Here is a 16,941-nt window from a genome sequence, read left to right as displayed (position 1 = left end):
CTTCAGCTTCTGAAGTTCAGAACTTCCTAGTACATTCAATGTGATATCTTTGTAGCAAGGCAATATCAACTCTTCACCAATATTGCAGGGTTTTTTGGCGACAGCTATTTTCCTTGAAACCTCATAGGATGCTTTCAAACCAGACATAATGTCCAGCGCAAACATTCCTGTGTCATCAAGTCTGAACTTCACCAATCTGTCATCTTAGCGTCTGAAGAAGTTGACAGCTTTATTTATTGAAAAGGGACGCTTCATTTCGAAGTGCCTCTTTAACTAGCTGGGCGTTAGTGAAGTAGATGCCAAAACCTCAGAGCACAAAACACACTGAGGTTTCCTTCTCCACAAGACTATCACAGCAAAGCTGAATTTCAAATAAAATTTGTCATATCTCATTTTCTTTTTTGGAGGCATTATATAAAAAAGAAAAAATTCAATAAACCGATTTAATATAACTACATTGTATGTTTCGCATTTGTCATATACTATGGAATACACTAATTAACAATAAAGCTTACCTCTCACTATCTGAAGAGCATATGAGCATTGTTTTGCCCGTAGATAAATCTCCGTGAATTGAGAACTGTTCTATCAGAACACGCTGCCATGAAGAACAATCACATCTTATAAAGCCCAGCCATCATGTGGGATGAGAAAGAGTGTCTGGCAAAGGGTAAAGTCATGCAGAAAGATGCACCAACGAGGACAGGCAAACGTGTGGATTGCAATGGTGGTGTGGCGAATCATGTGAGTGTAGAATACTGACAGCACATGCATGATCCACCATTATACCTGTATATTTTCCTTCAGCTAATGACACTTGTACAAGTGTGATTAGCAAATGAGTGTGTAAGAGTGGAGTGGGCTTTTGAAGTCAACAACAAAAAAGGATGATAGCATGCGAGAAATTGAAAGTCTTGAAATGTTTAAACTGTCTCAAGCCACCCGTTTTCACTATACTTTAGTGTTCCTTCGCAGTCCCTCTGAAATTACTTCATGGTCCCCTATGGGACTGCGGACCCCAGTTTGAGAACCACTGGAATAGTGCCTCTAGATAACAATAGGACCTGAGAAAATAGCTGATACTTCTGCTTATATCAGACGCACAATCAAGACTGTAAGATATTAAATTAGTGGTAATGTTTGGCTATTTTACAGATCAACATAATTTGCACAATAATTTTTAATTCCATCAACAGCAAACAATCTATTTAAACACTTAAAACAATGGAAACAGGTTGAAAAGACAGAATTAAGGAAGTAAATTTGTAAGTTTTGAACTTCCTAAATCTCACATCCTGACATATTTGGCTGGAGATTTATTTACATCTGATAGTAAACTTAGCAAGGTCAATCACAGGTGTGGTTTATTTTTGTCATTCTTAGATGAAGATTGCTGTATCAGGTTACTGTAGTCAAAAAAGATTGAATATGAACAGAGCAATACCACTTGAAGACTTCAGCTTCCTCTTATGTACAGTATAGACCAAACTATTTTTAGGGAAAAACTTGAACTCAACACAACTTATGGCACTGGTTGCTTCCAGTAGAAAACTGAGTATCCATGGTATCTATCTATCTATGACTTAATGGACTAAATCAGAAAATGCTAGCTGTCTTGGTCATAAACACAAGTAATAAGGTATGAATTGCTGACCCTTCAGCCTCCATCCACCTCCCTTTTGTAAGTTTTACATGATTTAGTCAGATGAAGGGCAACATTCATGATACTTTACAGAGTCTTAGAGGTTGATGAAAGGAAGTTATCCTCAGGCTGGGCATCTAGTCTGAATGCATTCAATAAAGGCACTACAGGGTTACATGGTGGTGCTAAGCTATATAATGGATTAAATCTACCACTCAAACACAAGAATGTTTCCTTTGACAGACTTCCACCATGCACAACTCGTTCATAAGGCTTTGGTCAATTTAAAGCTATGATAGAAGTACTTGCCAAACATTACAATGCTAGAGCCCCAATGAACACTACCAACTGCAACTAATAAAGGAATACAATGTGACAATGATATTCTCCATACACTACATTTAGCTGAGGTTCTATCTAGAAATGCTTATCATACTCTAAAATTGACAGTCTACGTAGACAATTTTAATTTACCAAATTGACTTACCTGACTTGCTTGTATATGTACAACTTGCCTGTGCACACACAGCTTATGCTACATGGCAGTAAAACATGGGCTATGATTACAGATTATATATACAGGCTAGTATGCTCTGTTGGATGGGTAATGTCAGTATGCACACATGACAGAATGTAAATGATTTAAGAGGAAAACTGGGCATAAGAAGCATCAGATGTTGTGTGCAAGAGAGAAGACTGCGCTAGTTTGGTCATGTGATGCGTATGGATGAGGACAGATGTATAAAGATATGCTGAGCTCTAATTGTGAAAGGAAGCTGTGGAAAGGGTAGACCCAGAGAGACACGGGACGAAGTGATGAGAAAGAATCTTCAGATGTTGGGCCTCACTAAGAAAATGACAAGGGACCAGGAGTTATGGTGATTGGCTGTACATGGGAAGATGCATCAAGCTAAATAAAATTGTGGTCATTCATACATATAGGTTTGTCCTTTAAAGGTGCTGGTGCTGTGTAAATGCATCCATGCCAGTGACATGTAAGATCCACTCAGCACATGCTGTAAAATGATTTGCTTTAGGAACGGCATCCAGCCATAGAAACCATACCTCAACAACTCCCTGGCTGGCCTGCTCTAGCTCCTGTCAAACTGCCCAACCCATGCCAGCATAGAAAACAGACATTAAACGATGATGATGACTTACCATTTTGTGTTTCTCCTCTGATAATTTTGTATTGTCTTCATTCAAGTACTGTTTCTCTTTCTCCAGCTTTTCAATTATTTTGTCTTTGCTTTCATTAGCTACAGATTAAAGTATTAAAATCCAAACAACAATAAATATATGAAATTGAAAATTAAATCTAATTTCATAAAATTATTAAATATTTATTATAATTAACATAATTAACTATATAGTCGATGACTATAGAAACAGTTGCAATGTGAAATAATGAAAGCAATTTTACTCTAATAAGAATTTAACCAACCTAACCAATAAACTTTACAATAAAATAGAAATCTACAAACCTTCTTTGAGAGTTTCCAACTTCTTTTCAGCATTTTGGTTGAAATTTTCACTTGCCTTGAAAAGTGTTCATAAAAATAAATTACAATGCCAATTTAATAAATACTGCAAATAGCTATTTCAACTATCTAAATATAAAAAAAAAACCATTATCATAAAGCATCAACCAACGAATGAAATCAACACTATGTAAAGTATTATAATATTATTGATAAATATTATTATTTTGCTGGAGAAATCAGCTTTTTCCTCAACAATATGTGACAGTTTGAAGTATGAGAAACATTTCAAAACTGTGAAGCTGATAGATAAAAGAAAAACAAAATAGTGAAACAATAAATAAAATTAGATGTGTATGAAAGATCTATAAACTCTTAATTATTTGCTTGAACAGTATGTATTGCATCAAAAACAAAGACAAAAGTTCCCTGGTCAGTTTTTACAGTAAAGTATGGACTAGAAATACAATCTTTGTCTCCTTAATAAAGAAAAAGAAAAATTATTTCTCAAAATCTTTGAAACAAAATTTATTTAATGAAAACAAAGTTCATAAAATTTTTTTTCACCTTGTTCTGATCTTTTAAACTATTTTCCAGGCTTTCAGAGATAGCTTTGTACTGATCTACATGTTTTCGACTCTTTTCCAACTGTTCTTTCAAACCTATAATAAGAGCAAAAATAATCAGAAACCAGTAGACAAAAGAAAAAAAAAAAGGAATTTATCCAATAAAGATTATCTAAAACTTGTAGCACATAAACTGATATAGGAGTCACAACTACTTGCAACATTCTTATCACACAATCTCCTAAATTTTTGCTGTGTTCTTTTTGATATTCAAAAAGATTTAACCTGTGGGAATTGGGCTACAGATGAGTATGGACAAAGATATCCATGTAGTTCTTATATATCAGTGTGGGAGGGTTGGGGTTACCTTTGGTATAATTAGACTTTAGAAGGATATTCATTTATTGGAAAGTCAAAGGCAAAGCTAATAGAATTCTGCCGCTCAAAAACATGACCATTTACTACAGAACAACAAAAAAATTACCTTATTTCAACATGAATCTCCCTTATGATTATCACCATGTTTTATCAAGCTCAACATCCTTAGTCATTGCCACATATAGTTTAATGTCCATCATGTATTAAATCTCAAATTTGGAGGGGAGTTTTAAATGTCAATGTGCTTACCATTGATAATACAGGACAGGAGGACAGGGATTTAAGTGACCTCTACAGTTTGATCTAGTTTGGTAGATATTCTTAAGTAGCACTCATTCAAACGGAACAAATAATTCAAAGATGCCATCCGCATGGAAACCTAGTAAGTGTTAACGCATTTAATGAATAACACATTAAAAAGCTGATAGAAAAATTGTATTCTGTGGCAATTAAAAGTAATATTAAGCATTGACTAATATTGTTTTAGTTGTTACCACATACCTAATCAAGTTATTAATGCATTGTACCTTCTGTTTTCATGTGAATGGTGTGTTTGTATTATTCAATCTATTGTATTTCTTGTCTATCTATTGGTGTGTGTGTGTGTGTGTGTGTGTGTGTGTGTGTGTGTGTGTATATATATATATATAAAATATATAGTTTTAGGGAAAATAACCAAGTTTCAAGAACTCATCAATGAAAATCCACTATCACATATAGAAAAATTAACAATTAAAAGCACAATAAATGAGTATAATACAAACACACCATTCACATGAAAACAGAAGGTACAATGCATTAATAACTTGATTAGGTATGTGGTAATGCACTCATTTAATAGAAATTTGATTAATTCTAATGGCCTCAGTAAATATATTTGGGAACTTAAATCAAAAAATATTAACTATATTTTTAAATGGGAGATAGTTTATAAAGCTAAATCCTATCATATAGGTAATAACTTTTGTATTTTATGTAATAATGAATTTAAAGAGATATTATTTCATAAGGATAATAATTTACTTAATTCTTTTGATGAACGAAAACTAAAATGTAGACATAAACTACTTTATTTATATAAAAACTTTAGCTAATGATTTTTTATTTATTTTTTTATATGAGTATGTGTATATGTATATATATGAGTGTGCGTGTTTTAGTCTATATGCGTTAGTATGTATGTATATTTTTAGGTGTATGTATATATGTTTACGTATGTATTTATATAGGTTTAAGTATATATATGTGTTTGTGTTTATATATGTTTGTGTATCTTGAGTGTATATTTGTATTTACATGTATGTATAAATATATGTATTTGTGAGTATAGATGTATATTTATATATATTGTGTGTGTGAGTGAGTGTGTGAGTGTAGTTTTGTTTTATAATGTTCCTTATTTATATATTTATTTGTGTGTATATATTTTTATATATATATTTATGAGTATTTTTGTGTATATGTATGTATATGTATGTATGTACTTATGTAAATGTGTATATATATATATATGTATATATATGGGTATAAGTATATATGTGAGTGTGTGTAATTTGTCTATATTAATTAGCAAGTATATATATATATATATATATATATATATATATAAGTGTATGTATATATATATTTATGTATATATATATATATATATATATATATATATATATATATATACACACACACATGTTTTTTCTGTGTATATATGTGTGTATATTTTATGTGTTTATATGTTTTTCTAACTGAGTATTAGTGTATATTTATGTATTCTTTTATATATATATATATATATACATATATATATATATATATATATATATATATATATGTATGTATATGAGTTTGTTTGTGTGTGTATATTGTGTATATATATGTATGTGCATTTGGTATATGAGTTTGTTTGTGTGTATATTGTGTATATATATGTATGTGCATTTGAGTATACATATGAGTGTATATATTTTATATTTTTATATGTATGTATATGTGTATCTATATAATATGTATATTTGAGAGTATGGGAGGGTGAGTGGGAGTGTGTATTTATATATAATATTCTTTATTTATTTATATATGTGTATGAGTGTATTTGTATTTATATGTATGTTTAGGTAGGTACATGTGTGTATGTGTAGATATATATTTATGTATATATATAGTAGTTTTATTTTTATTGGTAGGTTAATATTATATATTAGAATTTAAAATTTATTAATATGTTTTATAAGATAGCTATAGTTTTTTGTTCTTTTTATGTTGTTAGTTATATAAATTTAAAATTTTTCATTCATTTTTTTAAGTATTATTATTTCATTCATGTTTTCATATTCTATTCTCTATTTTAACGTAGTATTTTCGCGCGACCTCTTGCTTAAAACGCTATAGCTATTAGATAACGTCTTAGTTTCAGTTTGAATTACAGAAAAATATGGATAAGTACTGTTTTTACTTTGCTAAAGATTTTCTACTATTTGAAAATAATATGTATTCTTGTTTTTTATATTATTCATTTGGTTCTTTATAGATTATTTTTAATAGATAACTTATTTAACACTAAATTATTTAGAAGTTACAGTTTCATTTCTACATAATATTAGAACTTCGATTTGAATAGTGTTGATATATTTTCGATTATTTTTGATTGATAATATTTGATTAATAATTAGTCTTTATTGTTTATAATATCGTTAAAGGTGTTTTTATTAAAACTTTATATATATATATATATATATATATATATATAAAGTTTAATCTTTTATACTTAATAATTTTTTTCTTTCCTAATTTTTTCATTCATATTTTTATTCTTACGTTTGTAGAAATAAATATTCTTGTATTTTTCTATTATTCAATTGATTTTTAATGATAATTAAATAAACGTTTTTAGCTTTAAATAGTATAGCTTTAACTATTACACCAGTTAAATATGCACTAATTTTATCTTCATTATTATTTTAAACTTAAACTTCGTTCAAATTGTATTTAAAACAAAGATAATTTAAAACAATGATAATTTATGTAAGCTGTTTTTTGTATATAATATACATGTTATTATAATGGATGAAGGGAGGATTATTGAATGGTTATTATTTTGATATTTTTAATAATTTTTCTATCTTTATAAAATAAGTATTTCATATTAATTCATTTGGTACTTATTGTTGGTTGAGATTTGAGGTTTTTCGAGCGAGGTCATTGCCGGTGACCCCGGGCTGGCTCGTGTGCGGGCGACACATGGGGCCTTTCGAGCGGGATTGTTGCCAGTGCCCCTGGACTGGCTCGTGCGGGTGACACACGAGGCTTTTTCGAGCGGGATCGTTTGCCAGTGCCACCGGACTGGCTCATGTGTGGGCGACACATGAAATCTTTCGAGCGGGATCGTTGCCAGTGCCCCTGGACTGGCTCATGTGCGGGCGACACATGATATCTTTCGTGCGAGATCGTTGCCAGTGCCCATGGACTGGCTCTTGTGCGAGTGACACATGAGGTTTTTCGAGCGAGATCATTGCCGGTGCCCCTGGACTGGCTCTTGTGCGGGTGGCACATAAAAGACACCATTTCGACCGTGGCCGTTTTTGTGCGGGTGACACGTAAAAGCACCCACTACACTCTCTGAGTGGTTGGCGTTAGGAAGGGCATCCAGCTGTAGAAACTCTGCCAAATTAGATTGGAGCCTGGTGTTGCCATCTGGTTTCACCAGTCCTCAGTCAAATCGTCCAACCCATGCTAGCATGGAAGGCGGACGTTAAACGATGATGATGATGATGATGATGTTCTACTTACGATCTGACAATTAGCTATATTTTTGAATAGAATTTATTTTCGATGATTTTAATTGATTTTAATCGATTTAAATTTCCTTTCTATTTGAAAATTAGTTATGAAACACGTGTAATCATTTTATTATATTTATCTTATGATATTTACTTTGCTTTATATTATACTCATTTATTGTGCTTTTAATTGTTAATTTTTCTATATGTGATAGTGGATTTTCATCGATGAGTTCTTGAAACTTGGTTATTTTCCCTAAAACTATGTATTTTATATATATTTTATCTATAAAGCTCAATTTAATTTTAATTTTTTATAAATTGATTTTAATTGAGTTTTTACCTGTAATTTTGGATTTTGTCCCTAATACTATTATATATATATATATATATATATATATATACACACACACACACACACACAAACAAAAATAGTAAAATGTTTCACAGGAAGATGACAAAGAAATATATGGAAAACAGGAGAAAAAAACATCCAATATCAGTTATCAACCAAAAATCTTCACGATTTTGACACCTTATCAATAATATTTTTTATTTTGGTGGCAACAACTGCAAAACTTTGCTGGAATATAAATGAGTAAGAATGAAGGACAAAATGAGACAAGTACAAAAAAAACAAGACATGATCTGTAGACTGAACAGTAAAATATATCAAAAAAATGAAAATACAAGGATGGTAATATAAATATATGCAAATAACAAACAACACAAGTATTATTTTATACACACACAGAAAATCTTTTGGCTTTGCGACAGAATTGAGACAAAACATGTGAAACAAAAACGAAGAGAAACAACATAGGTATTTGTTATACATATAAATATACATAAAAGGCCTTTCAGCTATAAGACAGAATTAGGACAAGACATGCATGATAGTAACACTAATAGGAATATATTATATGAAAATTCAAATGGTTATTTCCGGTGGTGTAAACAATCTGTCATGCTGAAGAAAAGGGATGGTAAAAAATGTTTGTCAGAGAGAGAGAGAAAAGTTCAAATGGACACTCTTAACATGTCCATGTGCGCACGCACACACACACAGAGGACAATTAGCTGTGAGTATGTGTGTGTAAGAAAGTATTGAGTATCTGTATATGTGCACATGCCATTAGCATTTGTTTGTGTAGGAACTAAAAGAAAACTTTTATGATAAATATTGTTTATCCTCAAGTCATAAATGAGTGAAAAATTCCATTGCATTAGTTTCAGTCACTTGTCAAATTTATTTGATTTATTTTCTAATTAAACTGTGAAATATTCACTTAGTAGGGTAACTCCCATAAATGTTTGATATAATATTTACTTAGTGATGAACTCAATGATCACCTTGTCTTGATATAGACACAAAAGCTTTAGATTCATCTCCAGTACTTGCCAAAATAATTGTTTCTATTTAGACATAAAATTAGAAATATATAATGAAGAGGGCTACTTGATTACATCAACCTCAGTATTTAACTGGTATATAAATTTACTATTTACTTAAGGGATGAAAAAGAAAGTTGATCTCAGCAGGATTTAAACTCAAAAAGTAAATAGCTGAAACAAACACCGCAGTGCATTTATTTTAATGGGCTAATGATTGTGCTAATCATTCACTTTTGTATTTCCTAAAACGATGATAAATAATATCAGATAATTAATATTGATTTTCTTCTTAGCATATATCTACTAAGCTTTTTACGGCTTCTGCATCAAATATGCTAATACGAAATAACACTAACAATTTAAGACTAACTCACCTAAAATGAGGTTTTGACATATACAAGGTGTTCAAGCTAAATATAACAGTTTGCATAAAAGAAAAAAAAACACAATATCCCATCCAAAAATAAAAGTATCTTTAAAAAGAATAAAAAAATATCAACTAGATTATGGCTGGAAGATAAATTACATGAATTCCTTATTGTGTCCCTGGGAAGATCTTCAAACACCTCCTTGATCTTTGCCACCAGCTTGGCATTGGTGTTGCTGGCAGAGTAGCTGGTGTTTTTCTCAATGTGCCCTACACACATAATACATGGGATTACAATTGAATGAATCAGAAGGCCAGAAATTGGGGTTGGTGAAGTCATAGAAATTCTCTGACAACCACTTCTGACTCTTTCTGGAGGTATGGCAAGGAGCTGAATCCTGCTATGGCCTTCCAGCAGCAACCCTCTTCAACCAAGGTTTGACCAGTCTCCAGCAGCTTCACATAACTGTCTAAATTGAACCTAAGCCCCTGAAGACACACCCTAAGATCATCATAGTTTGGAGGAACTTGGTTTTCATGGTATGTGGGGCATCACATGGATTGTAGGCAAACCACCAGTTGTGATGGGCGTTGTGCAACTGGTCCTGGCAGAAGTTCTTTTCATCTGAGAAAAACGAAATCATTCCCAGCTCAACAAGATGCCTCAGCTTATTCAAGGGATTCTTTAACTGAGCCAAATATTTCCTCATGGCTTTGGCTGTCAGCATTTGTCCTTTTGCCTTTTGTACAAGTGATAGCGAAGGTTCACATTCAGGGCCAGCTTCATTGTGGTGACTCCAACACTCATCTTTCTTGCCAAATCCCAGATTCCCTTGCTCAGATCTTCCATCAACTTGTCCTGCAATTGATGAATACCTGTATGTGGCCACAGTCAGAATGCTGGCCGAGTCCCTTCCAGCTGTCCGTATCACATCTTTCAGCATTTACAGTGTTCACAGAGAATTGAGCAGTTCTCTTGATGTTGGCATTTTGAGACCCAGCACAAATCATCATGATACAAGTAACTCTCTTCTAATATTTAGGCAGCTTCCTGTCCACCGAGTCAGCTTTTTACCTACAACTTTAATCTATAGGCTCTCCAATGCCATTGACTGTTCCCCAATACATCAAGCTGTTCTTGAAAGAGGAGACTTAAAAAGTCATCAAATACCCTGTATTGCTGATTTTAAATATATAAAGAATATTAGTGTTATATTAACTCAAGTTTAATGTATTACATCATTGGTCTTATATGTAAAGAATATAACGTTATATTAATTAGTGTTTACTGTATTCTATTTCTAGTTATATATGTAAAGTATGTAACTAGTTTTATATAAGCTAGTGTTTATTGTATTCTATCATTGGTTTTATATGTATAGAATCTAAGTTTAATTTTACTTGTGATGCAATGCTTTGAATTCTATGGATTCTACTAACCAATATTGCATCTTAGCACCATTTCTATCAGTCTCTGAAACTTAAATTATGCTTAATGTCATTAAGTTGATGTAACCCCACCACCTAAAAAAAAAAAAAAAGTATTTCTAAATAGAGAGCTATTGCAGCCAATAATGAGTATAATATTAGCATTTTACTTTCATGGAGAGAAAGAAACAAACATTTTACAATAAACTGCAACAGTAAATTTATATAATAAAAATCACCTTTTATTTCAGTCTGTGAGTCATTCAAGCGAGACCGCAAATCCTTCACTGCTAATGATTCTCCATCAATATTAAATTGTAATGAAGTTGTATTGCTACTCACTTCCATGCTGCCGTCTAAAGATTTAGAAAGAAATAATTAACCAAATTATACATCACCCAACATATTACCAAAATGTCACTGCTCCTCCACCTAATGAACCATTTGCAAAAGAAGTGCTACAAAAGTATAAGGTAGATTATTTTATTATTTGCAACATAACATTTTTGGCATATAAACAAGATCCCAGTATTAATGACAAGGTAATCAAAGCCACAAAAAACTACAGACATTTAGTAAATCTTAATCATAAATGTGAATGGTTGCTTCCATTTTGCAGGAATATCAACAGATAGTGTAGCAGCATGATAACTAAAGACTACAGGCTTGTGTAATATGAAATCATATCTGCTTCTGGTATTCTAATGTGTCTGAAAAAAGCATTTAACTCTGTAGACATCTAGATATAGAAACATGCAGTGTTAACAGATCCGAAGTCATAAAATAACAGACTAACATTCTAGGAGGGATTTATTACTCATATTTTTCATCTATTAACACTTGAATAACGAGCTCAGAATAGGTTTTAATCTTTCCACTTAGCAACAGGATTTGAACTTAGAATGCATAACAAAACCAGTCACCTTCCTGTTTCTCTGATCTAACTATTTCATCCCAACAGTAACAATCATTCATAATAAAGGTACAAGACCTGAAATTTTGTGAGGGGAATCGCTAAATTGAATCAATCCCCAGTACCTGACTGGTGCTTTATTTTATTAACCCTGGAAGAATGAAAGGCAAATCTACCTTTGGCAGGAGTTGAACCCAGTATGTGAAGAGCTAGAACAAATACTGGAAGGTATTTTTTCTCCCAGTGCTCTAACAATTCTGCTGATTCACCAATTTCCTCCCATCATTGTAATAATTGTTTCTAATTTAGGCACAAAGCCAGCAGTTTAGAGAGTAAGGGGCTACTCAATACTACTAATCCCAGTACTTGTATGAAAGGTTGAAAGGAAAACCTGACCTCAGTGGGATTTGAACCCAGAACAAAAAATCAAAAATACTGTAAAGCATTTTGTCTAAAACTAACAATTCTGTCAAGCATCTACCCTCATCAATAACACCAACAGTAACAATGCTAATACCAATACTAATAATAATGTTCCTTACATGATTTAGATAGTTTAGTTTCCGCACATGCGAGTTTTGCCTGTGTAGCTGCCAATTCCTGTTTCTGAGTATTTACTCGACGTGTCATTTCAATAATTGTGTCTTTAGACTTTTGGTGAGACTGAACTTCTTGGTCCAACTGACGGTGTAGGTTGTTCATTTTGGTCTACAAAAATATTTAGGAAAAGAAATATCTGAGCATTTTACTGATGGATTAAAACTAATTATTCTCAATGATCTTAAAAATCTTTAAAATTTTTCTCCTTAAATGTTATCACACATTCACTCAAACACTATCTCATCAACTGGCTGTATTTATTGTATTTATCTTTAAACAGGTGATTAATGAAATAAGGAATGGGAAGAGGGCAGAATTATGATATAACAATTGTGCTTTCCCTCATGATCATCTTCAACTTACATATAAATGACACTATAATCAGAAGTCTATAGCAGATAGCAGAGTAGGCTTGCAGAGAACTTATTGCCTGGAACACACTGAACATCATCATCATTTAACATGGTTGTTCCATATTGGTATGGGCTTGACAGTTTGGCAGGATCTGTCGAGGATTGATTTGTGCTCCACTGTCTATTTTGGCATGGTTTCTATGGCTGGATACTCTTCCTAATGCCAATGACTTTGCAGCATGTACAGGTTGTTTTTTTTGTGCTACCAACAACAGTGAGGTTGACATGTAGCTTGAAAGATAGGAACCCCAAAAGAGCAACTTTAAACTAGGAGACAAAGGATTAAAGTAGTACAGAAGAGACCAGAGCAGAAAAAGTTTATTGCTGTACAGGATCTACATGACTACTCATTTTAAAAGAGAGGGTTGGATTGTTTGAAGTTGGAAAGAGAGAAAGAGATTAAAAATAGTGGTGATGAAGTGTTTAGGTAGACTCTCAAGGTATGAGGTGGGTAGAAGTGAGTGGAATAGAAGGATCAAGAGTGTGGGTGAGTAGAAGTTGCAAGAGAGTATGAGGCAGGGAAAGATGGGGAGTGGGCAAGGAAAAGTAGGCAACAACTGTAGAGATGTTGAAGGGCAGATGTAGTGAATAGTGGATGGCCAATGATGCATGAGTTAAGGGAGATAGGGAAGAGTAGGCAATGACTGACAGGGTGGAGCAGCAGAATAGTAAGACTGGAGAAGGGATTAGAGAGAAATCACATGGTTGTGGTTGCAGGAGTGTGTGGAGGAAGGATAGAGGAGATACAGTGCATAAAGAGTGAGTGACATATGGTGAGAGAGGAAGAGATAATTGGGGAAAGGGTCTCAGTGTGTAGGTGGGGATCAATGAACGGGTGGGAGCAAAAGCAGTATTAATTGAAGGGTAGAACAAGTGAAATGGTTCCAATAGGAAAAATAAGTGGTATCAAGATAACTTTATAAATTCATTGGTTATCATCATTATCATCATCAATGTCCGTTTTCCATGCTGGCATGTGTCAGACAGCTTGACAGGATCTGGTCAGCAACAAGGCTGCATCATTCTCCATGTCAACCTTGGTATGATTTCTGTGGCTGGATGTATTTCCAAATGCCAACCGCTTTAAAGTGTATACTGGGTGCTTATTTTCATGACACTAGCACTGGTGAGTTTGCCAAGTAACTTGCAGAACAGGAACAAAAAAAAAAAAGGGAAAAAACCCTCTCAGTTGGGTGAGGGTAGTGTTTGAGAGGGTGGATATGTGGCTTTATGCCAGTGATAGATAGATTTGTCTTGTTCTGCATTACATAAGGATTAGTGGGAAAATCTGGAAAAAAATAAGATGGCAACAAGGTACCAGAGAAAATTCCTTAAAGAACAAGAAATGTTATGGGCTGTGTATCAGAAGACAGGATGGCAGTTGTAGGGGATGATGAGCAAGGCACAGAAACAATGGGGAAGGAGATGAGGAGGTTCATGAGGGTGGTTGAAGTGAGTGGGGGCATGGTGATAGACAGAGGGCACAAGGGATAAGTTGAGAGAGATGTTAAAATGAAGTATAACAGAGAGGGTGAATAGATGAAGGCATATGGGAAGGGATGATAATGAGAATAAGGGATGGAAGTTGGGGAATGCAACAGGCCTAGGATCTGTGATGGTCATAAATATTACCCATATGATCAAGAATTCAAAACAGCTTATAACCATGGAGTCAAGTATCTGGATAAAATGCTACTTCACTTCATTTAACTATCTAGGTGTAAAATACAACTGTTTACAACTGTTGTTACATTTAAATCCCAAGTCAACTAATGACAAATTAAAAGCATCCTACCCATGAGCAATCCAACATTTTGCCTATGTTGGACTACATTGCTTATATATTACATTGCTTATATATTAAGTTATTTATAAGGTGTAATGTGAAAATTTGGCTGCAATTTCCTGTAGGACAAAAAACAAGTGTTTTTCCACAATAGGTTGATAAACTATCAAATTAGTAAGAACCCATACTAATGTAGAAAACATTTCTAAAATTTATGCACACACACAAATATACACAAAGAGGGGAATAAAAATAATATTAAGCAAAAGTATTAAGTTGCAGAGTACAATATGTATATACATACAGGATGCATACGTATTTTCAGAGCAGCTACCTTAGCTAATTATGTCTACATAACAAAAGCTATCAACTACTAGTAATGAGCCATCCAGGCAATCAAGGGGGTCTATTTCTGGTGTGTTCATATATATATATATATATATTGCTCCAATGCATCTATTGCATAGGTTCTCTGCTAGTCTGTCTGCAAATCCACTACATCTCGTGTCCACAGCTTATATTGAGTACAACATATGGAGTTTATACCAACTCCTTTGCTGCGTATTGAGCAAGGCAATTTCCCTGAAGGTACTAGGGTCCTGTCTTCCTTCCTAGTAACTAAAACTTTCATCTTTGCTAAGTTTATCATAAGACCTCTCAATTTACTTACATCTTTGTACATGACTTCGACAGGTCTCACAAGCCATCTATCAACACCTAGGTGATATCTATTTAGATATCAAACAACAGTAGGACCACTTTGATCAAAATCATTAAAGTGACAATATTCTTCTATGATTGGTATCATGTTATGAAATCTGTGCATTAGCCATTAACTTTATTTCAATACTAGCAAAATTAGAGTCAAACTAAGAGCATCATCATCATCATGACATACCTCTAAGGCTTTAATGGTTGCTTTAAACTCAGTTTCTGTATTATCCATCTTTCTTCTTAAATTAGTCAATTCTTTCTCTCTAACATCAACTTGATGTTGCAGCCGAGATTTGGTTTCATTTTCAACTCTTTCCATGTTATTCTGCAAAATAATAACATAAACATTCAAGACAAACATCACATGTAAATATGAAATAGAAACTATTACTATATTTTCTGGTGTAAAGATGCAACTTTTTCTATTAAAAACAAGCTGTGAAAGATGTACCCTGCATCTGATGGGTATTCATTCTTAGCTTAAATTGAAGAATGTTGAGTTAGGAGGTCGTGTCTTGGTGTGAAGCAAAACAAAATGACTTCACAAGTGTATGAATTCATAATCTATAAGCAAGTAACCTGATACATTTTCTACTTGGCTATTGTACTAATTATAAGAAACAAACACAGGAAAAGCTAAAAAAAAAAAAAAAAAAGTGCAATAGAACAAGCAGGAAATAAATTGGAAAATTTCAAGAATAATTTGAAGATCTCTGAGGATAGCAGTTCCTAAATAGGCTTATATTCACTGAAACATACATTATTCATTGATTTTACATCAGGTGCATAATTCTTGCACCTGTAATATTTGTAATATTTTTCTATGTACATTGACCTTTAACTTTTTTGTTACCATAGTCTTGTTGAAATAAGTTGTCTTTGTTTCAATATATTTTGAAAGTAGAACTTAGCGAAATAATTTTGGCATTATTAACTTGGTATTTGGAACAAAAATAAAGAAATTCTAATAGAATGATTTAACTTAGAACTCTAGAAAACAAGTAGTTTGTACCACAGAAGAAGAGGCAGTGTCAGGTGGGTTGGTATCAAAAGAGTTGAATAATGATTTATAACATAGGCACAAGTCCATAATTTCTAATAAGTGGACACATTTGATTTATATTACTCTCAGTACTTAACTGGTGTTATTTTATTAATTTTGTGAGACTCCAAGTCAACCATGATAGGATTTGAACTCAAAATTAAGAGACATACAAAACACCAAACTCTACATATTCTAGCCTAATAGATAATCTTATGTTATAAAAGAGAAGATGATCTCTTTCTGTCTGTCACAAGATATATGTGAAGGAGGTGAAAAGTTGTTGTTGAGAGAGTGTGTGATAAATAGGTAGTGTTGTCACCATAGTAACTAGCAAGTTTTGATTAAAAACATGGGAATTTAAAGTGCAAGTTTGTCAACACAACACAAACTTCAAAAGAAAAAAAACTTTTATTATACAATATACATAATTATTTTTTTGCTTG

The 16,941-nt window shown here is 32.8% G+C and overlaps 1 protein-coding gene across 7 annotated transcripts in view; it reads right to left on the bottom strand.

The window, feature by feature from the left end:
* LOC106884301 (nucleoprotein TPR) overlaps positions 1-16,941 on the bottom strand; it is a 206,099-nt gene that overhangs the window by 101,060 nt on the left and 88,098 nt on the right. For all 7 annotated transcript variants that reach the window (XM_089355144.1, XM_089355147.1, XM_089355146.1 and 4 more), the window contains exons 24-29: positions 15,638-15,778; positions 12,483-12,648; positions 11,267-11,383; positions 3,691-3,785; positions 3,127-3,181; positions 2,804-2,901 (exon numbers count right to left, since the gene is read on the bottom strand). In XM_089355144.1, the coding sequence (XP_089211270.1) occupies positions 2,804-2,901; positions 3,127-3,181; positions 3,691-3,785; positions 11,267-11,383; positions 12,483-12,648; positions 15,638-15,778 (672 nt within the window). The remainder of the gene's footprint in view (positions 1-2,803; positions 2,902-3,126; positions 3,182-3,690; positions 3,786-11,266; positions 11,384-12,482; positions 12,649-15,637; positions 15,779-16,941) is intronic.

Source organism: Octopus bimaculoides, chromosome 7 (genome assembly GCF_046866305.1).
Source record: "Octopus bimaculoides isolate indiv1 chromosome 7, ASM4686630v1, whole genome shotgun sequence".
Classification (NCBI taxonomy): domain Eukaryota; kingdom Metazoa; phylum Mollusca; class Cephalopoda; order Octopoda; family Octopodidae; genus Octopus; species Octopus bimaculoides.
Note: the sequence above shows the minus strand (reverse complement) of the source record. Positions and strands in the feature narration are given on the sequence as shown.